Source organism: Bos indicus, chromosome X (assembly GCF_029378745.1).
Source record: "Bos indicus isolate NIAB-ARS_2022 breed Sahiwal x Tharparkar chromosome X, NIAB-ARS_B.indTharparkar_mat_pri_1.0, whole genome shotgun sequence".
NCBI lineage: Eukaryota > Metazoa > Chordata > Mammalia > Artiodactyla > Bovidae > Bos > Bos indicus.
The window spans coordinates 79,827,217-79,850,524 of NC_091789.1; the positions used below are offsets into that span (position 1 = coordinate 79,827,217).

A 23,308-nucleotide genomic window follows, 5' to 3' on the forward strand; every position below is an offset into this window, starting at 1 on the left:
TTCTGCAGGATGCAGGGTTATATTTCTTCTTGATTTTTCTGTCTGTCCTCTGCTGGATGAAGCTGGTAAGAGGCTTGTGTAGGCTTCCTGTGGGAGGACGTGGTTTCTGCCCAGTGATGAGTGCAGCTGGGTTTTGTCCCTCTGTTGAGCAGAGCTGTGCTCAGGAAGACTTTATTTAAGTGGCCTGTCTGCTGATGGATGGGGCTGTGTACCTGTTCTGTTGGTTGTTTGGCCTGAAACATCCCAGCACTAAAGCCTACTGGCTATTGGGTAGGACTAGTTCTTGTGGGAGAATGGAGGCCTCCAGGAGGGCTCATGCCAATGAGTGCTCACCAGAGCTGCTGCTGCCAGTGTCATTTTCCCTGCAGTGAGCCACATCCACTCCTTACCTCCAAAGAAGACCCTCTAGTACTAGCAGGTAGGTCTTTCCCAATCTCTTATGAGGTCACTGCTTTTTTCTTGGTGCACGCTAGACCTTGTGGATGCCCTCCAAGAATGGAGTTTCTGTTTCTCCAGTCCTGTGGAATTCCTGCACTCAAACCCTACTGTCCTTCAAAATCAGAATCTCTGGGGGATCCTCCTCCCATTGATAGGCCCCAAGTCTGTGAAGCCTGACATGGAGATCAGGACTTTCACTCCTATGGGAGAACTTCTATGGTATCAATATTTTCCAGTTTGTGAGTCACCCACCTAACAGGTGTGGGATTTTATTTTATCATGATCACACCTCTCCTACTGTCTTATTGTGGCTTCTTCTTTGTCTTGGATAAAGGAAATCTTTTATTTTTTTTCAGGTACCAACAGTTTTTTGTCAATGGTTGTTCAGCAGTTAGTTGTCATTTTGGTGTTTTTATGAGAAAGGGCGAGCTCCCATCCTACTCTGTCATCTTGCTGGCAAGTCCTAACTTCTATGTTTTGGAAAACAAAATAGACTCATTATACATTTCCACCTATATCCTTAGTCCTTATAGAAAGCATATCTATCCCCTAATTCAGACTATTTTGATTTCTTGGATCCTTAACAACCCAAATAAGTGAGTTCTTCTTCACAATTAAAATGATTTGCAATTTGTTTACTCCAACAAAATGCTATCAGTAATGTGAAGTCCCCAAATTTAGATTAACATAGATGCTCTTCTTTGTATATCTTCAAAAATGTTCTCACACTCTTCTGGGAAACAAATTCCAGAATTAAGTTCATCTCCTAAGATGATTTTAGTTCCAAATGCCATAAAGTAAACAAACTCTAACTTCTCACCCGGCTGATCAAAGTTGGCCCTAGCATCTCCTTTGATTAGAATTGTTAGAAATATTAAGTATACCTGACTACCCCCCAAGATATTACTTATAAAAATGTTTGTGATTTGTTCAGATAGGACAAATAACAAAGTAAAAATAAATGTTTCATTTCTCAAGAGATTATCCAAGTGGTGTACAGCTGGAGGTGGGCCCAACAAGGAAAAGGTTGGGTGGAAACCACGGATACTTGTAAATGATGACTGGATAACCTAAAAATAAGCTAAACTTAAGCAAGTTATTGACCTATTTTGGTGATTCACTATAATATACAAAATTGATATGCCTGTCAAGATCAGAATTTTAAACTGGCATATCAAGGTAACCTTGTCCTTAAACCTAATTTTCCCAAGAGTCACTGTTTCAATAATTAAGCTGTCATTTTAATTCTACAGAATATCTTAGCTTGAGATAACTGCATATCCAAAAATATGCCACAGATTGTTTCAAGGCTCTCTTTCTAAGAGCCCTAAGCTCTCCTTAGTACTTACTGGTGGCTTTATTCTTTCTCCAGATTCTTTCTTTGGCCTCTGCCATTATTACCTTTCTCTGTGAAAGAGAAGATTCACTGGATAGGAGGCTAGTGCTAGATTGTGGATGGAACTGCCTGGAATTTAGGGTGGGGTCTTGATTATAGTTACTTACAGACTCTTGAGAAATCAAACAACAAGGTCTAAAATGAGTAGTTCAATACAGATCACCAACAGGCACATGAAAAGGTACTCAACATCATTCATTATTACAGAAATTAAAATCAAAACTACAAGGAGGTATCACCTTGCACCAGTCAGAATGGCCATCATCAAAAAATCTACAAACAATAAATGCTGGAGAGGATGTAGAGAAAAGGGAACACTCCTACACTGTTGATGGAAATTTAAATTGATACAGCCACTATGGAGAACAGTATGAAGGTTCCTTTAAAAACTAAAAATAGAGTTACCATATGTATGGTATGTAATCCATACCAATCCTCAGCATACATCCAGAGTTACCATATGTATGGTGTGTAATCCATCCCAATCCTCAGCATACATCCAGAAAAAACACTAATTTGAAAAACATATATGCACCCCAATGTCATAGCAGCACTATTTACAATAACCAAGAAGCACAGAAGCAGCCTAAATGTCCATCAACAGATGATGGATAAAGAAAATCTGGGGTATGCATGTACACACACACATAGAAACACAATGGAATGTTACTCAGTCATAAAAATCTTGAAATAATGTCATTTTCAGCAACATGGATGGACATAGAGATTATCATACTAAGTAAAGTCAGACAGAGAAAGACAAATATCATATGTTATCACTTATATGTGGGATCTTTAAAAAATGATACAAATGAACTTATTTACAAAACAGAAATAGACTCACAGATGTAGAAAACAAACCTATGGTTATCAAATAGGAAAGGAGGGGAGGAATAAATTATGAGTTTGGGATTAACAGATACCCACTACTATATACAAATAGATAAACAATAAGGACCTACTGTATAGCACAGGGAATTATATTCTCTACCTATAATAACTAAAATGGAAAATAATCTGAAAATAAATATATATTATATCCATATATATACATATGTATATGTATATATAAAACAATCACTGTGCTATACATCTGAAATTAACATAACATTGTAAGTCAACTGTATTTCAATTTTAAAAATGACTGGTTGGGCAGTGGTGTGTAAGATGATGTTGAAAAGAAAGAGCCTGAAATTAAGGACGCATGAAAGACATCTCCAGGAATTACAAACAGTTCAGCATGGTTGAAATACAAAGTACATGTGAAAGGTAGGAGATTATTGTTAAGTCATCTACATCTGAGGTAATTAGAGTCAGGATAGAAGAAGCAGCAGTAGGAAAGAAAAGGAATTGAGTGGAAAAAGACCAAGACTTGGTGTCAGATTGTATAAATGTTAGCTGGAACTGGAGCAAAATTGCAAAGCCACATCCTTTCTCTCTTCACCCCCAGCTTCCCACATTTGTGCTGTTTTCCCTATATTTAATTTTAACTTCAGTGTCATCAGATCTCAGATTTCTATTACCTTCCTCTCTTTTTCTCTTTCCCCATGAGTTTTAGCAAAACCCTCCCAGACTCCTACCATCTAACTAGATGACACGGTCTGATAAATTTGTCATTTTAACAGAAATCAAAGCCTCTTAAAAATTCTGAAGAGTAGATTCTGGCCCTCAGCTAAGATATGGACAGATGAATTGTTGGTCCTGGAACTCTAAAGCCATATGATCGAGCTGGATGAGCATCACATATGAGACGATTTTTTTTAAAGGGACCAACAGGAGGAGGTCCTAAGATGGCAGAGGAATAGGATGGGGAGACCACTTTCTCCCCCACAAATTAATCAAAAGAACATTTGAAAGCTGAGTAAATTCCACAAAACAACTTCTGAATGCTGGCAGAGGACATCAGGCACCCAGAAAAGCAGTCCATTATCTTCATACTGCTACTGCTAAGTCACTTCAGTCATGTCCGACTCTGTGCGACCCCATAGACGGCAGCCCACCAGGTTCCCCCGTCCCTGGGATTCTCCAGACAATAACACTGGAGTGGGTTGCCATTTCCTTCTCTAATGCATGAAAGTGAAAAATGAAAGTGAAGTTGCTCAGTTGTGTCCGACCCTCAGTGACCCCATGGACTGCAGCCTTCCAGGCTCCTCCATCCATGGGATTTTCCAGGCAAGAGTACTGGAGTGGGGTGCCATTGCTTTCTCCGTTGTCTTCAAAAGGAGGTAGGAAAAATATAAAAGATAAAAAGAGACAAAAGAGGTAGAGATGGGGCTCCACCCTGGGAAAGGAGTTTTTAAAAAGAAGTTTCCAAACACCAGGAAACACTCTCACTGCTGAGTTTGTGGCGAGCCTTGGAACCACAGAGGGCAACGTAGCCGAGAGGAAAAATAAATAATTAAAATGCACAGATTACGTGCCCAACGGTAATTCCCCCAGCAGAGAAGCAGCGCAGACACATGCATCCGCCACTAGCAAGCGGGGGTTGGGCAGGGAGGCCTGGGCTGCATTGCTTAGAGTGAGGACCAAGCCTGAATGCCCCAAGGGCAATCTGAGGGAACTACCTTGGATAGCAAACCAGACTGTAGGATAGCCACCACGCAAAAAGCCCTAACGTAAGACACTGTCAGGACTGCTCACAGAACAAAGGACTGAGCAGAGCTAGCCCAGCCCAGCCCCCTTCCTGTTGACATGCAGGCAAGGGCAGCCACAGCCAGAAGGGGGCAATCACGGCCCCAGAGAGGGATTATCTATGAAACTGCAAGTAGGCTTCGTTGCTAACCAAGACTTCTTGGGATTCTAGACAGTCAATATCTGCCTGAGAAGGTGTGCTGGTTGTACACCCAGAAAACCAAGCAGCAGGGACAGGGGAGGCGATAAGTCACAGCAATTGCACTCGCTAAACACCTGGTCACCTCAGCTGCTCAGACCTGGGAAGGGCATAAAACACAGGCCCAATCAAGTCTGTGCCTCTGAGGACTACCCGAGTACCTGAATTGAGCGGCTTAGACCTGGGAAGTGCATACAACCTAGGGCTGGGCTCAGTTCCCAGCAGAGCAGTCTAGAGCCTAAGCAGTATAGACAGGGAAAGCACACACGCTGTGAGCAGGGGGCAAACTTAGTGTGGCTGAGACACTGCGAGCACCTGCCAGTGTTATTCGTTTGCAGTGTCCCTCCCTCCCCACAGAATGACTGAACAAGTGAGCCTAAAAAAGTGTCCACCACCGCCCCCTTGTGTCAGGGTGGAAATTAGACACTGAAGAGACCAGCAAACAGAAGAAGCTAAAACAGAGGGAACCTCCCTGGAAGTGACAGGTGCAATAGATTAAAACCCTGTAGTTAGTACTGACTACATAGGAAGGGGCATATAGATATTGAGAAATATAAGCCAGATCAAGGAACTATCCAAAAATAAACCGACCCCACACTGCCCACAACAACACCAGAGAAAGTCCTAGATATATTTTTACTATTTTTACTATCATTCTTTAATTTTTTTAATTTTTTTTTATTTTTAAGTCCTCTACTACTCCTTTACTTTTCATTTTTATAACCTACTATGACTTTGCAAAAAAAAAAAAGACCCTATTTTTTAAAGCAAACTTCATATATATATATATATATATATATATATATATATATTATAATTCTTGTGACTTTGTTGTTTTTTGTTTGTTTGTTTGTTTAATATTGTATTTTTGAAAATCCAACCTCTACTCTAGATTTTTAATCTTTGCTTTTTGGTATTTGTTATCAATTTTGTACTTTTAAGAACCCATTCTTCATTACTCATTTTTGCTTGGGAGTGAGATCACTGGCCTGATTGCTCACTCCCCCTTTGGATTCTTTTTTTTCTCCACCAGGTAGCCTCTATCTCCTCCCTCCCTCTTCTCTTCTCTACCCAACTCTATGAATCACTTTGTGTGTTCCAGACTGTGGAGAACACTTAGGGAACTGATTACTGACTCTATCCTTTTGATTCCCCCATTTTATCCTCCTGGCCATCTCTATCTCCTTCCTCCCTCTTCTCTTCTCTTCTCTGTATAATTGCGTGAACATCTCTGAGTAGTCCAGACTGTGGAGGGCACATAGGGAAGTGATTACTGGCTAGCTTGCTCTCTCCTCTTTTGGTTCCAACTCATCTCATCCTGGTCACCTCTATCTCCCTACTCCCTCTTCTCTTCTCCATGTAACTCTGTGTACCTCTCCGGGTGTCCCTCACCGTGGAGAAAATTTCATCTTTAACCTAGATGTTTTATCAAAGGTGCTGTATAGATGGAGAAATCTTGAGACTATGGTAAAAATAAGACTGAAAACCAGAAGCAGGAGGCTTAAGTCCAAATCCTGAGAACACCAGAGAACTCCTGACTCCAGGGAACATTAATCGACAGGAGGTCATCAATCGCCTCCATACCTACACTGAAACCAAGCACCACCCAAGGGCCAACAAGTTCCAGAGCAAGACATACCACACAAATTCTCCAGCAACACAGGAACATAGCCCTGAACTTCAATATGCAGATTGCCCAAAGTCACTCAAAACCCATTGACGTCTCACAACTCATTACTGGACACTTCATTGTACTCCAGAGAGAAGAAATCCAGCCCCACTCACCAGAACACCGACACAAGCCTCCCTAACCAGGAAACCTTGTCAAGCCACCCATAGGATCCCATCCACAGTAAGGAAACTCCACAATAAAGAGAACTCCACAAACTGCCAGAATACAGAAAGGACACCCCAAGCACACCAATATAAACAAGACGAAGAGACAGACGAATACCCAGCAGGTAAAAGAACAGGATAAATGCCCACCAAACCAAACAAAAGAGGAAGAGACAGGGAATCTACCTGATAAAGAATTCTGAACAATGATAGTGAAAATTATCCAAAATCTTGAACAAAATGGAGTCACAGATAAATAGCCTGGAGACAAGGATTGAGAAGAAAAGTCTAACAAGGACCTAGATGAAATAAAAAAGAGTCAATATATAATGAATAATGAAATAAATGATATCAAAAACACTCTGGAGGGAACCAACAGTAGAATAACAGAGGCAGAAGATAGGATTAGTGAGGTAGAAGATAGAATGGTAAGAAATAAATGAATCAGAGAGGAAAAAAGAAAAACGAATTAAAAGAAATGAGGACAATCTCAGAGACCTCTGGAACAATGTTAAATGCCCCAACATTCGAATCATAGGAGTCCCAGAAGAAGACAGAAAGAAAGACCATGAGAAAATACTTGAGGAGATAATAGTTGAAAACTTGCCTAAAATGGGGAAGGAAATAATCACCCAAATCCAAGAAACCCGGAGAGTCCCAAACAGGATAAACCCAAGGCAAAACACCCCAAGACACATACTAATGAAATTAACAAAGATCAAACACAAAGAACAAATATTAAAAGCAGCAAGGGAAAAACAACAAATAACACACAAGAGGATTCCCGTAAAGATAACAGCTGGTCTTTCAGTAGAAACTCTTCAGGCCAGGAGGGAATGGCAGGACATACTTAAAGTGACAAAAGAAAATAGCCTACAGCCCAGATTACTGTACCCAGCAAGGATCTCCTTCAAATATGAAGGAGACATCAAAAGCTTTACAGATTAGCAAAAGCTGAGAGAATTCAGCACCACCAAACCAGTTCTCCAACATATGCTAAAGGATCTTCTCTAGACAGGAAACACAAAAAGGGTGTATAAACACGAATCCAAAACAATAAAGTAAATGGCAATGGGGTCATACTTATCAATAATTACCTTAAATGTAAATGTGTTGAATGCCCTAAGCAAAAGACAAAGACTGGCTGAATGGATAAAAAAAACAAGACCCATAAATATGTTGTCTACAAGAGACCCACCTCAAAACAAGGGACACATACAGACTGAAAGTGAAGGGTTGGAAAAAGATATTCCAAGCAAATAGAGACTAAAAGAAAGCAGGAGTAGCAATATTCATATCAGATAAAATAGACTTTAAAACAAAGGCTGTGAAAAGAGACAAAGAAGGACACTACATAATGATCAAAGGATCAATCCAAGAAGAAGATATAACAATTATAAATATATATGCACCCAACATAGGAGCACCACAATATGTAAGACAAATGTTAACATGTATAAAAGGGGAAATTAACAATAACACAATAATAGTGGGAGACTTCTCCAGGATAGATCACATCCTGGGCCATAAATCTAGCCTTAGTAAATTCAAAAAAAATGACATCATTTCAAGCATCTTTTCTGACCACAATGCAGTAAGCTTAAATCTCAATTACAGGAGAAAAACTACTAAAAATTCCAACATACGGAGGCTGAACAACACACTGCTGAATAACGAACAAATCACAGAAGAAACCAAAAAAGAAATCAAAATTTTCATAGAAACTAATGAAAATGAAAACACAACAACCCAAAACCTATGGGACACTGTAAAAGCAGTGCAAAGGGGAAGGTTCATAGCAATACAGGCATACTAAAGAAACGAGAAAAAAGTCAAAGAAATAACCTAACTCTACACCTAAAGCAACTAGAAAAGGAAGAAATGAAGAACCCCAGGGTTAGTAGAAGGAAAGAAATCTTAAAAATTAGGGCAGAAATAAATGCAAAAGAAACAAAAGAGACCAGCAAAAATCAACAAAGCCAAAATCTGGTTCTTTGAGAGGATAAATAAAATTGACAAACCATTAGCCAGACTCATCAGTAAACAAAGGGAGAAGAATCAAATCAATAAAATTGGAAACGAAAATGGAAAGATCAAAACAGACAACACAGAAATTCAAAGGATCATAAGAGACTACTATCAACAATTATATGCCAATAAAATGGACAACGTGGAAGAAATGGACAAATTCTTCAAAAAGTACAACTTTCCAAAATTGAACCAGGAAGAAATAGAAATCTTAACAGACCCATCAGAAGCATGGAAATTGAAACTAAAATCAGAAATCTTCCAGCAAACAAAAGCCCAGGTCCAGATGGCTTCACAGCTGAATTCTACCAAAAATTTAGAGAAGAGCTAAAACCTATCCCACTCAAACTCTTCCAGAAAATGGCAAAGGAAGGTAAACTTCCAAACTCATTCTATGAGGCCACCATCACCCTAATAACAAGACCTGACAAAGATGCCACAAAAAAAGAAAACTACAGGCCAATATCACTGATGAATATAGATGCAAATATCATTAACAAAATTCAGAATCCAACAACACATTAAAAAGATCATACATCATGACCACGTGGGCTTTATGCCAGGGATGCAAGGATTCTTCAATATCTGCAAATCAATCAGTGTAATACACCACATTAAAAAATTGAAAACTAAAAGCCATATGATTATCTCAATAGATTCAGAGAAAGCCTTTGACAAAGTTCAACATCCATTTTTTATTAAAAAAAAAAAATCTCCAGAAAGCAGGAATAGATGGAACATACCTCAAGATAATAAAAGCTATATATGACAAACCCACAGCAAACATTATCTTCAATGGTGAAAAATTGAAAGCATTTCCCCTAAAGTCAGGAACAAGACAAGGGTGCCCACTTTCACCACTACTATTCAACATAGTTTTGGAAGTTTGGGCCACAACAATCAGAGCGTAAAAAGAAATAAAAGGAATACAGATTGGAAAAGAAGAAGCAAAACTCTCACTGTTTGCAGATGACATGATCCTCTACATAGAAAACCCTAAAGACTCCACAAGAAAATTACTAGAGCTAATCAATGAATATAGTAAAGTTGCAGGATATAAAATCAACACAGAGAAATCCCTTGCATTCCTATACACTAATAATGAGAAAATAGAAAGAGAAATTAAGGAAACAATTCCATTCACCAATGCAATGAAAAGAATAAAATACTTAAGAATATATCTACCTAAAGAAACTAAAGACCTATATATAGAAAACTATAAAACACTGGTGAAAGAAATCAAAGAGGACGCTAATAGATGGAGAAATATACCATGTTCATGGATCAGAAAAATCAATATAGTGAAAATGAGTATACTATCCAAAGCAATCTATAGATTCAATGCAATCCCTATCAAGCTACCAACAGTATTTGTCACAGAGCTAGAACAAATAATTTCACAATTTGTATGGAAATACAAAAAACCTCGAATAGCCAAAGCAATCTTGAGAAAGAAGAATGGACCTGGAGGAATCAACCTTGCTGACATCAGGCTCTACTACAAAGCCACAGTCATCAGGACAGTATGGTACTGGCACAAAGACAGAAATATAGATCAATGGAACAAAATAGAAAGCCCAGAGATAAATCCACGCACCTATGGACACCTTATCTTTGACAAAGGAGGCAAGAATATACAATGGATTAAAGACAATCTCTTTAACAAGTGGTGCTGGGAAAACTGGTCAACCACTTGTAAAAGAATGAAACAAGAACACTTTCTAACACCATACACAAAAATAAACTCAAAATGGATTAAAGATCTCAAAGTAAGACCAGAAACTATAAAAATCCTAGAGGAGAACATAGGCAAAACACTCTCCGACATACATCACAGCAGGATCCTCTATGACCCACCTCCCAAAATATTGGAAATAAAAGCAAAAATAAACAAATGGGACCTAATTAAACTTAAAAGCTTCTGCACAACAAAGGAAACTCTAAGCTAGGTGAAAAGACAGCCTTCAGAATGGGAGAAAATAATACCAAATGAAGCAACTGACAAACAACTAATCTCAAAAATATACAAGCAACTCCTACAGCTCAACTCCAGAAAAATAAATGACCCAATCAAAAAATGGGCCAAAGAACTAAATAGACATTTCTCCAAAGAAGACATACACATGGCTAACAAGCACATGAAAAGATGCTCAATATCACTCATTATCAGAGAAATGCAAATCAAAACCACAATGAGGTACCATTTCACGCCAGTCAGAATGTCTGTGATCCAAAAGTCTACAAGCAATAAATGCTGGAGAGGGTGTGGATAAAAGGGAACCCTCTTACACTGTTGGTGGGAATGCAAACTAGTACAGCCACTATGGAGAACAGTGTGGAGATTCCTTAAAAAACTGGAAATAGAATTGCCTTATGATCCAGCAATCCCACTGCTGGGCATACACACTGAGGAAATCAGAATTGAAAGACACACGTGTACCCCAATGTTCATCGCAGCACTGTTTATAATAGCCAGGACATGGAAGCAACCTAGATGTCCATCAGCAGATGAATGGATAAGAAAGCTGTAGTACATATACACAATAGAGTATTACTCAGCCATTAAAAAGAATACATTTGAATCAGCTTTAATGAGGTGGATGAAACTGGAGCCTATTATACAGAGTGAAGTAAGCCAGAAAGAAAAACACCAATACAGTATGCTGCTGCTGCTGCTGCTAAGTCGCTTCAGTCGTGTCCGACTCTGTGCAACCCCATAGATGGCAGCCCAACAGGCTCCACCACCCCTTGGATTCTCCAGTCAAGAACACTGGAGTGGGTTGCCATTTCCTTCTCCAATGCATGGAAGTGAAAAGTGAAAGTGAAGTCGTTCAGTCGTGTCCCACTCTTCGTGACCCCATGGACTGCAGCCCACCAGGCTCCTCCATCCATGGGATTCTCCAGGCAAGAGTACTGGAGTTGGGTGCCATTGCCTTCTCCGCCAATACAGTATTCTAATGCATATATATGGAATTTAGAAAGATGGTAACGATAACCCTGTATGCGAGACAGCAAGTGACACAGATGTATAGAACAGTCTTTTGGACTCTGTGAGAGAGGGCGAAGGTGGGATGATTTGGGAGAATGGCACTGAAATATGTATAATATCGTATGTGAAACGAATCGCCAGTCCAGGTTTGATGTATGATACAGAATGCTCAGGGCTGGTGCACTGGGATGTCCCAGAGGGATGGTATGAGGAGGGAGGTGGGAGGGGGGTTCAGGATGGGGAACATATGTCCACCAGTGGAGGATTCATGTTAGTGTGTGGCAAAACCAATACAATATTGTAAAGTAATTAGCCTCCAATTAAAATGAATACATTTGTATTTTTAAAAAAAATAAAATAAAAGGGACCAACAAAGAAGACTTAAGCAGTTTCTCCCTTGCAGGCTATGAAGAATGGTGACCATACTGCCAGAATATGTTGTTATTTGTTAGAAAACAAAGCGGGTAAGGTCAAGGAAAAAAAAAAAAAAAAGACCTTTGAGCCCTAGAAAGTCCAGTAACTTTACATTGCAAAATTAGCACTTAGTTTAGAAACCACTATCAAAGTTAAAACTGTTGTGCTACCTTTAGAGGGCCTGAAGAAACCTGTATCCTGAGCACAGCTGATATATTCAAAGAGGAATGAAGTGATACTTTCTCTCAGATGTTCACCTGAGAGAAACTCAGGGAACACCTAGAAGTCTTAAATCAAGTTCACAAACAACTTATGTCTGGTTCCTCTTTATTGAAGCTGTAAATCTCTTAACTTATGCGCTCTTTTTTTCTAAGATGAAAAATAAAGAATACTTGGTTTTTGCCCTTTAAGGCTAGTGGGACTGCCCAGTAGAAAGAACAGTGAAGTTTAAATTGAATAACCACAGAGATGAGTATGACATGAAACAATCAGTAAAAATTATCAAGGAAAGTACAAACAAAATAATGTAGGACTTCAAAGGAAAGAAATATTAAATTGGATCAGGAATGGCTTTTTTTTTTAATATAAGCAAAAAAGAGGCACAGTTACTATTTTCATTTAATAGAAGATACTAGTCTGGGGACTATCTGAGGATGCTACAGATCACTAGCTCTACCTGGGCCACACTTAGAAGGCACAACAGTATATAAGTCATCCTCATTCATAAATAGTTTTATTGCAGCAAAAATAAAGGGTATGGTATATGAATCGGGACCTTATATTCTCAGGTTTTTCCAGTGGTTATATATGGATGTGAGAGTTGGACTGTGAAGAAAGCTGAGCGCTGAAGAATTGATGCTTTTGAACTGTGGTGTTGGAGAAGGCTCTTGACAGTCCCTTGGACTGCAAAGAGATCCAACCAGTCCATTCTGAAGGAGATCAGTCCTGGGTGTTCTTTGGAAGGAATGATGCTAAAGCTGAAACTCCAGTACTTTGGCCACCTCATGTGAAGAGTTGACTCACTGGAAAAGACTCTGATGCTGGGAGGGATTGGGGGCAGGAGGAGAAGGGGATGACAGAGGATGAGATGGCTGGATGGCATCACTGACTCGATGGACATGAGTCTGTGTGAACTCCAGGAGTTGGTGATGGACAGGGAGGCCTGGAGTGCTGCGATTCATGGGGTCGCAAAGAGTCGGACACGACTGAGCGACTGAACTGAACTGAACTGATTCTCGGGTTATCTTTGGGAACTCCTACTTACTTGTTCACTGAAGCTTGACCAGGTTACAGATCAATGGAGGCTAAGGGCTGATGCAAGGAGAGTAGATAGATGATGATGATAATGAAGATAGATAGATAAACTGATAGACAGATAGATAGATAGATATACATGCACTAGAGGAGCCAAATAAAAATTTGAGTACCTCCTGAAATAAATAATTGAACCCAAAAGTTATATATCCACACATTTACTTTATTGCCTCATTTTCCCTCACCCAATCACCCAGACAAGAATGGTAGAATCCAATTTTGGCAGAAGCTGATGTCAGAGACAAGAGTTCTCAAGTAAACAAAAAGAAAAGAGGGGCAAAGCATAAGAGTATTGAATGTCTACTATATGCAAACTCAGAATTTCTAAAGGAAATTTCTAAAGGAACCATGGAAGACACTTCAAAATCCCAAACTTCAGGAAACATTACATTGTTGCCCAGGCAATGTGACCTTTACTCACTTGTCCATGTACAGAGAGAAGGCTAAATTGTAGTTGTACAGCTACCATAAACTTGGACAATTAGTACATTAGCCTGGTAAAAGTACACTTCTCATAGATGGGTCTTAGAAATTCAAAAACTTTCTCTTTCCACACTGGGGAGAAATATAAGCTTTGTCTAAACACAAAACTGTGACAGAGCCAAAGTTAATTTTCACCTAAAGAAAATGACTGAAATCATATAATTCCTGGATTAGAAAGGTTATTTTTATTAAATAGTCAGTCAGTATCTTTATTGATTAAAGAGCCCCAGGATAAGCTAAATCCCCAAAGAAGTTCTAATGCCTGAATAACAAAATATAAAAGCCAACTCTGTTTGAGTAATTTCCCACCTGCAATGCTTACTTCCTCCAGACTGCTAGTAGAAGCTTACTTATGTCAACTCCTTGCCTGGGGATGAAAGGAAAATTCTGCGAGAGAGAAGAAATTGGAGAATATTTGAAAAATGATTATCTGAATATGCGGTGGACTCAAACATCAATATCATAGCTGTGGGTTCAGATTCCTACTTTTTAAACTGTTTCATATTTTGCATTTTCTTTATTTTCATTTTGATTTTCCTTTTTTTCAGTAGAGTTCCTTTGGAAAGTTCCAACCTATTTTAAACTTGCTAAGGTCCATCTAGTCAAAGCTGTGGTTTTTCCAGTAGTCACGTATGAATGTGAGGGTTGGACTATAAAGAAAGCTGAGAGCCAAAGAATTTATGCTTTTGAACTGTGGTGTTGGCAAAGACTCTTGAGAGTCCCTTGGACTGTAAGGAGATCCAACCAGTGAATTCTAAAGGAAATCAGTCTTGAATATTCATTGGAAGGACTGATGCTGTAGCCAATAGTTTAGCCACCTGATAAGAAGAACTGACTCACTGGAAAAGACCCTGATGCTGGTAAAGATTGAAGGTGGGAGGAGAAGGAGATGACAGAGAATGAGATAGTTGGATGGCATCACCAACGTGATAGACATGAGTTTGAGTAGGCTCCGGGAGTTGGTGATGGACAGGGAGGCCTGGCATGCTGCAGTCCATGGGGTCACAGAGAGTCGGACATGACTGAGCAACTGAACTGAACTGAAGGATTAATTGGAGAAATATGTTTATTTTGTTGACAGGCCACAAATAAAAGAAAAATGGCCAGCCTCTGGGGTCCTTGCATATAGGGATGAAAGTTGCCATAGGGCAACACAAATTTAGGAAACAAGTATTCAGGCTGCTACGGTTTTAAGAAAGCCCTTCTTTGTTCATTTCTTGGAGATTTTCTATACTTTCTTAGATTTTCTGATAGTTTAGTTGAAGATACATACACTCATGAAAAGTTAACTATACAAACTATAAAACAGTTGATATCCAAAGGTATATAATATATGCCAAATTGATGATTAAGTCCATAACTATTATTATGAATTTTTAGGGAAAAGAGCCCAAAGTCTTATAAATCATCATTCCTCCCAGGAAAACTGTCCCTAAGCCATCACAGGCAGACATACTTGATATTTTTCAAGTCCTAATTCCTCTTCCTAGCAGACTAGATGCTTGGATATGAAGTTCAAAGTTATTTCTCCTTGGAACTTTATAAAGAGCTATTTAGAAGAGAAAATAGGGAAAATACCATGGTTTCATAGAAGAGAATTTTTATAATACTGTGTTCATCTCTAGATACAGAAACTATTAATAGAGCAGCAGACATGTGTAATCAGCCCTGGTCTTTATTTTAAATTTTCCCCTAAGGATGTAAAAATGAGTGGAGTGGAAACGAGGATACATGGAATCCAATAACTAGCTCTAAATCTGTCAGTAAAGCTATGATGTCCCATCACACACCCTGTGGTTAAGGCTGCTAAGCTCCCATGACCCTCTGGACTGCTTCTAAAGTCATTAACTTCCTTTTCAATCTTATGATTTCAGCTTAGGCTTCATCTGATATTATATCATAAGAAGTGCTGACCACTAGCCAAGAACATTCGTGAAGGGTACTGCAGTGCCAGAAAGAGGTATGGCTCTATTTTCTAAATAAATCTTGTTTTTCAATTCACTACTTATCTTAACAAAGTAACTTCCTTCATCATCTGCACTAAATATTAATTTCATTTATGTTTATTGCCTGTATATGTTTGCATACGTGCTCAGTCATGTCTGACTCTTTGCAACCCCATGAACTGTAGCCTACCAGGCTCCTCTGTCCATGGATTTTCCATGCAAGAATACTGGAGTGGGTTACTATTTCTTACTCCAGGAGATCATCCCAGCTCAGGGATCAAACCTGCATCTCTGGTATTGGCAGGCAGATTCTTTACCACTAAGCACTTGGGAAGTCCCTATTGTTTGTATATATGAATCAACTAATAGCCCATTCGTTTTGTGCTAAGACAGTTCTTACCATACTGTACTATAACTTGTTCATACTTCTGAGCTATCACTCCTCTCCCCCAGCATTCTATGAGCTGCTCAAATGCAGAGATGCATCCTTAAGCATCCCTGTTTCCATATAGTGTGGATATCATTATTAGGAGATCACAGTAAATTCTATAAAAATGAATCAAATGTTGTTTAAGATAAGTAAAACCATCATCTGCAAAATGAGTAGCTTGAACTAAATTATCTCTAACCTTCTAGGATTCATTACTTGTTTGAAAGTTTTAAAATTTTCTTTTTTTGATCTAATATAAGTCAATAGCTTGACTTAGTTATAAATAAGCAGTCAAATCTAAATATCAAAAGTACAAGGAAAGCTTTTTTAGTAATGACCAATAAATTTATTAATGGTACTAGAGTGACCTATTTCTTTTTTTTATTAATTTATCCATTTTATTTGGCATTTTTCATTCAAACACCTGAGAATTTCAAAATTATTTATAATGTTTAACAGACAAGTAAAACAAATGATTAATCTCTGTAAAGATAATATTTAACAGACAAGTAAAACAAATAATTAATCTCTGTAAAGATATGTGTGTTTTAATATTATAGTTAACCTTATGATTTAGTGCCTTTCTTAGTACTTTAGGAAGCAGCTTAACAGATTCACTCTGAGGTTGGGAAAGTTTTAAGTAATATTGGAGTGAAAAGATAACTTTCAGTGATTTAGAATGATAAACAATACTTTCAAATGATAAACTTGCTCTGTCACTCATTTACTCATTCATTTTATTAATATTTATGAGCAAAGTACATATGTTTTGGCCCTGTGTGAGCCCTTTATATATCAATCAGAAAGTCTATGAGGGAAGATAACAAACACATACGCACTACTGATCTGAAAGACAGATTTTAAGTTCCCTAGAAGAGGAAAGATAGAAATTACCTTGGAAGGAGGCTAAAGGAAGGCTTTGTCATGAAGGTCAAGAAGAGCTGAAAGATGGGTAGCTTTTGCACACACATAGATGGAGAAAAGGTCATTTCATGAAAAAGAAATACCATGAAAAAAGACAGATAGGCGGGAAAACATATAGCTCATGTCCCTGATATAGTAAAGTAGTTGTTTATTGAAATATAGGGTGAACAAAAAGGGAGAAGTAGAAAGAAGCTAGGAAAGTTCAATTGCAACCAGACTCTGTGTGTGTGTGTGCACGCACGCACGCACACGCGCGCACTAAGTCATTTCAGTCGTATCTGACTCTGTGACCATATGGACTGTAGCCCGCCAGGCTCCTCTCTCTATCAGATTCTACAGGCAAGAATACTGGCGTGGGCTGCCATGCCCTCCTCCAGGGGTTCTTCCAAGAGGCTTAAATATCAGGCCAAGAAGTCTGGATTTTAATTTGAAGACACTGAAAGACCACTGAAGATTTTTAGAGAAGTAATATGAAATAATTGAAAGCTATAATGTATAGAGAATTATTTTGGAAAGAGTTTGTAGTAGAATATAGTGAGTGTTAGTGGTGGTAGAAAGGACAGATGGTAATTATTTGATACCTTTCAAATGTGGTTATTTTTTAAAAAGGCAGATGACACCACCCTTATGGCAGAAAGTGAAGAGGAACTAAAAAGCCTCTTGATGAAGGTGAAAGAGGAGAGTGAAAAAGTTGGCTTAAAGCTCAACATTCAGAAAACAAAGATCATGGCATCTGGTCCCATCACTTCATGGGAAATAGATGGGGAAACAGTGGAAACAGTGTCAGACTTTATTTTTGGGGCTCCAAAATCACTGCAGATGGTGACTGCAGCCATGTAATTAAAAGACGCTTACTCCTTGGAAGGAAAGTTATGACCAACCTAGATAGCATGTTGAAAAGCAGAGACATTACTTTGCCAACAAAGGTCCATCTAGTCAAGGCTATGGTTTTTCCAGTGTCATGTATGGATGTGAGAGTTGGACTGTGAAGAAAGCTGAGCGCTGAAGAATTGATGCTTTTGAACTGTGGTGTTGGAGAAGACTCTTGAGAGTTCCTTGGACTGCAAGGAGATCCAACCAGTCCATTCTGAAGGAGATCAGCCCTGGGATTTCTTTGGAAGGAATGATGCTAAAGCTGAAACTCCAGTACTTTGGCCACCTCATGCGAAGGGTTGACTCATTGGAAAAGACTCTGATGCTGGGAGGGATTGGGGGCAGGAGGAGAAGGGGACGACAGAGGATGAGATGGCTGGATGGCATTACTGACTCAATGGACATGAGTCTGTGTGAACTCCAGGAGTTGGTGATGGACAGGGAGGCCTGGAGTGCTGAGATTCATGGGGTCACAAAGAGTAGGACACGACTGAGTGACTGAACTGAACTGAATTGATATCAAAAATCTCAACAGCACCATCTAGTGCCTCACAGGCTAACACTGCCTGATTTGGAGAAAACCCAATACAGGGCTAGCTAGAATAAGTTTACAGAGATTCTCTTTCTTCCACAATTGCACCTGAATTCAGAAAATTGATGGTGAAAGAGGCAGGTTAAGTGGAAAGCAAACTGAGAAATAATGCGTAGGTTGAGAATAATGAACTAATTTTTCTCTGTGATCTTATTTATATACCCTCAGAATGATTCACCTTCAATTTTTTTTACTGTATATCAACATTGCTTGGTGGAAAATAATGACTTTTTTTGGCCACACTGCAAAGCTTGTGGGATCTCAGTTTTCCAACCAGGGATTGCACCCAGGCCACCTCAGTGAAAGCCTGGAATACTAACCACTAGGAAACCAGGGAACTCCCAAAAATGACATTTTTAATGAAAGGAAAAAATAGATGGACAAATGAATAGATGACATACCCTCACAGCAAGTATAATTGTTAGCAGTAGTAAACCTGGAAAGTTATATCCCACCTACAACCACAACCATAGCTCCCTGTATACGTATCCTTGACACAGAGACTAATTCAGTCTCTTTCATTGCCAGCAGTTCTTGCATGCTGAAGCAATCTTCCCACTTTACAAACCCTAACCCTTCTCTTACCAGAGAGAAAGAGCTGTGTAACAGGCCAACAAATCATATTTCAACCAAAGATTATCTACCATATTATAAATTGATGAGTTGTTCCCATCTCCTTAAAGAATAAAAGAGAAGACTATGGAGGAACATAGGAAATCACTACTTCTGCACTATCTCATCCCTATATCTTTCTGATTAGAGCTTATTTATTGCCCTGATAAAGCTGAACTAGGCCAGACCAAGCAACAATCTCTTGCTATAAGAGAAATGACCATGTGTTGTTGAACAGTACGACTTTGAATGTGATTCTGAGAAGAGAACAAGGATGAGCGAGTACAACAATTTCCTCACCCAGAAAGGGAAAGGGAAGTCGCTCAGTCGTGTCTGACTCTTTGCAGCCCCATGGGCTGTAGCCCACCAAGCTCCTCCATCCATGGGATTTTCCAGGTGAGTGTACTGGAGTAGGTTGCCATTTCCTTCTCCAGGGGATCTTCCCCACCCAGGAATCAAACCGGGTCTCCTGCATCATAGGCAGACGCTTTACCGTCTGAGCCACCAGGGAAGTATATGCTGCAGTTCTCCTCAGAGCCTTAACTTAGGTGCGGATTTTGGAAATGTATTTCACCTTTTTTCCTCATTAAAATAACTAGATAGCTTATAAAGTTTCCCCAGCCTTGGTGTTCTGTGGTTCTAAATAGAGTCCACCATGTTCTAGACTAAGATTCTCCCCCAAGGAGTGAGTTCCACTGATAACAAATTTAATTATTTTCCTTAGGTACAAGCATCACCCAGAAGCTGTTACTTAGGAAGACTTCTTTGTGGGGAAACTAAGCATTTTCATCCAGATTTTATTCTCAGAAAGAATCTAGAGCTCTTCTAATAAAGAAAGAGATGATAGATAGATAGAAGATAGATACTCATACTTATGAAACTACTGTCTTTAAAACTTTTCTCTAAAAAACAAACCCTTTTAAAAGGAAGATTTATAGGATAGCACTGGAGTAATAAGGCTTAAAATAAGGCATAGCTCTTTTAGCTAGGTCTTAAAGATTAAGAAGTTCATCAGGCAAACATGGATAGGAAATGGGGGAAAGGAGATTTCTGGGTGCCCGTACTCTTGCCTGGAAAATCCCATGGATGGAGGAGCCTGGAAGGCTGCAGTCCATGGGGTCGCTGAGGGTCAGACACGACTGAGTGACTTCCCTTTCATTTTTCACTTTCATGCATTGGAGAAGGAAATGGCAACCCACTCCAGTGTTATTGCCTGGAGAATCCCAGGGACAGGAGAGCCTGGTGGGCTGCCGTCTATGGGGTCGCACAGAGTCAGACACGACTGAAGTGACTTAGCAGCATAAGACCCAAACCCTTCTCCTGGGGGCAAAGTCCAGAAGAATATCTTTTTATTCACCCACCACTCTTGCTTCCTGCTGTTTTCAAAAAATATATACATAGCAACACTATAAAATGAAACATTAGTACGTCCTATAATTTATGGAAGAGCAAAAATTGACAAGATCTTTTATATACATTGCAGGCACCAAGAAGACTCTCCTAGAGAAACATGGATGGAGTTGGAAATCTGACAGTATCTTCTTCCAGTAGTAATGCATGCAATGACACTATTGATGATTTCCGAAATCAAGTGTATTCCACCTTGTACTCTATGATCTCCATTGTGGGCTTCTTTGGCAATGGCTTTGTGCTCTATATCCTCATAAAAACATATCATGAGAAGTCAGCCTACCAAGTATACATGATTAATTTAGCAGTAGCTGATCTACTGTGTGTGTGCACACTACCTCTCCGTGTGGTCTATTATGTTCACAAAGGCATTTGGCTCTTTGGTGACTTTTTGTGTCGCCTCAGCACCTATGCCTTGTATGTCAACCTCTATTGTAGCATCTTCTTTATGACAGCCATGAGCTTTTTCCGGTGCATTGCAATTGTTTTCCCAGTCCAAAATATTAATTTGGTTACACAGAAAAAAGCCAGGTTTGTGTGTGTTGGTATTTGGATTTTTGTGATTTTGACTAGTTCTCCATTTTTAATGTCCAAATCTTACAAAGATGCGAAAAATAATACCAAGTGCTTTGAGCCTCCACAGGACAACCAAGCTAAATATTATGTCTTGGTCTTGCATTATGTGTCATTATTTTTTGGATTTATCATTCCTTTCATTATTATAATTGTCTGTTACACGATGATCATTTTGACCTTACTAAAAAAATCAATGAAGAAAAATCTGTCAAGTCGTAAAAAAGCGATAGGAATGATCATAGTTGTGACAGCTGCCTTTTTGATCAGCTTCATGCCGTATCATATTCAACGTACCATTCACCTTCATTTTTTACACAATGAAACAAAACCCTGTGATTTTGTCCTTAGAATGCAAAAGTCAGTGGTCATAACCTTGTCTCTGGCTGCATCAAATTGTTGCTTTGACCCTCTACTATATTTCTTTTCAGGGGGGAACTTTAGGAGAAGGCTGTCTACATTTAGAAAGCATTCATTGTCCAGCATGACTTATGTACCCAAGAAGAAGACCTCCTTGCCAGAAAAAGGAGAAGAAATATATAAAGAATAGTTTAAGCCCATTTTTGATGATTTCCAAATCACTATTTTCTCAAATCATTCACAATAAAAATAAGGACTTCCATTAATAATTTACACTTATTTGACTTAATGTGTACCTATAAATTTATCTCATTTATGAATTCACATTATTAGAAGTCCTAAGGATATTTTTAGTGTTAAAATTCAATTCAAGTCTATAAACTAAATTATAAATGATTTTCTGAGCTTTCACCTAAAGATGGACAAAATTTGTATCTTGGCACTGTAAAAAATAGATCTGAGATTAAAGTTTTCCCTCTCAAATAAAAGTTTTACCAAGGGTAAGAACTGGCTTTTTAAGATACAAATTTAGCGAATAGTTCTCAGTGATCCTAACATATTTCTTTGCATGCATGCTAACAGATGAGAACTGGAGTGAGCCAGGAGCTACATAAAATGTACTATCACCCTCTTTCTTTGTAGCACTGATTGGCTAGGAAAGTATGGCCATTTCTTTCCCTCAAGAAGATGATCACATGTTAGAACAGCCTAGTCTTCAGCCAAATGACCCTAAAGTCTCCATTCAATGTACAATCTGGAAACTGAGGAAGGTAAACCTGATCAAAAGCTAGTTTGTCTCCAGTTTTCTTCTGCTTCTGCCTTAGGCTTCCAAAAGTGAATAGTGGGGTTTTTGTTGCTCATTGAGATTCTTTTAGGGTACTCTCTCCCTAAACAAGATGCCATCCTTCCTTAATAAAGCAGATGACTGGCACTACCATATAATAACAGAAATAATTTAAAATTTATCTAAAAAAGAGGAAAGGGAATCTATTTTCTACACACATTATTGGAACCACAATGAACTGCAATAAGTCTCTGAATAAAAATTTGAATGTTGATATTGCAAATTTTAAGAAGTACTTACATTTATGCATATTGTATAAACTATATGTAAGAAATTTTGTTGTATGCATTTACGAGTGGAAGTTTGTTATAAGCTTTGTTATATTTTATGCTTTTTACTTTTATTAGCATGTTGACAGGAATACCAAAGATATACTTACAGTGGTTTTTATGTTATAGTGGAAGCTTTCTTCTTAAAATAGCAACAGCTTGATTATGGCTGAAATATAATACTTATGAGCAAGTTTTTGTCGAAGTGTAGTCTGTTCCTTAATTCTGTGTTTCAAAAAGTGCATTATCTCAGAGGAAATGATAATGTTGAAAAAAAGAAAAGCTAGGATACAAGTTCTATCTGAATCTGCCACATGTATGTAATTTCTATTTCACTTCTAATGTTGCAATCCCTTCAAAAACCTGAAAGATTTCTGCATGCATAAGTCTCTTCAGTCATGTCCAACTCTTTACAACCCTATGGACTGTATCTGTCCATGGGATTCTCCAGGCAAGAATATTGGAGTGGATTGCAATGCCCTCCTCCAGGGGATCTTCCCAATCCATGAATTGAACCTGCATCTCATATGTCTCCTGCATTGGCAGGCAGGTTCTTTCGCACTAGCACCACGTGGGAAGCCCATAGGATCTCAAAGGTATAGTAATAACTGATGCCAATTTATTTTTAACATACCTGAGGTTTGTACAAGTAAAAGTACCTGCACTTTTACCCTATATTTTTTTCTTACTTGACAAAGATCAAATGTAACATGTGTCATAAAATCAGTCCTTATTTCTCATTTACTA

At 38.7% G+C, this 23,308-nt stretch overlaps 1 protein-coding gene across 7 annotated transcripts in view; it reads left to right on the forward strand.

The window, feature by feature from the left end:
* CYSLTR1 (cysteinyl leukotriene receptor 1) overlaps positions 1–22,754 on the forward strand; it is a 57,984-nt gene extending 35,230 nt beyond the window's left edge. For 3 of the 7 annotated variants that reach the window (XM_070785224.1, XM_070785226.1, XM_070785223.1), the window contains 2 exons: positions 15,603–15,688; positions 20,589–22,754. In XM_070785224.1, the coding sequence (XP_070641325.1) occupies positions 20,616–21,638 (1,023 nt within the window). In that variant the 5' untranslated portion in view covers positions 15,603–15,688; positions 20,589–20,615 and the 3' untranslated portion in view covers positions 21,639–22,754. Of the gene's footprint in view, positions 1–11,762; positions 11,982–14,059; positions 14,197–15,602; positions 15,689–19,277; positions 19,502–20,588 lie in introns of those variants that run through there. The other 4 variants (XM_070785229.1, XM_070785227.1, XM_070785225.1 and 1 more) reach the window with 4 other exon arrangements.
* Positions 22,755–23,308: the final 554 nt, after the last annotated feature.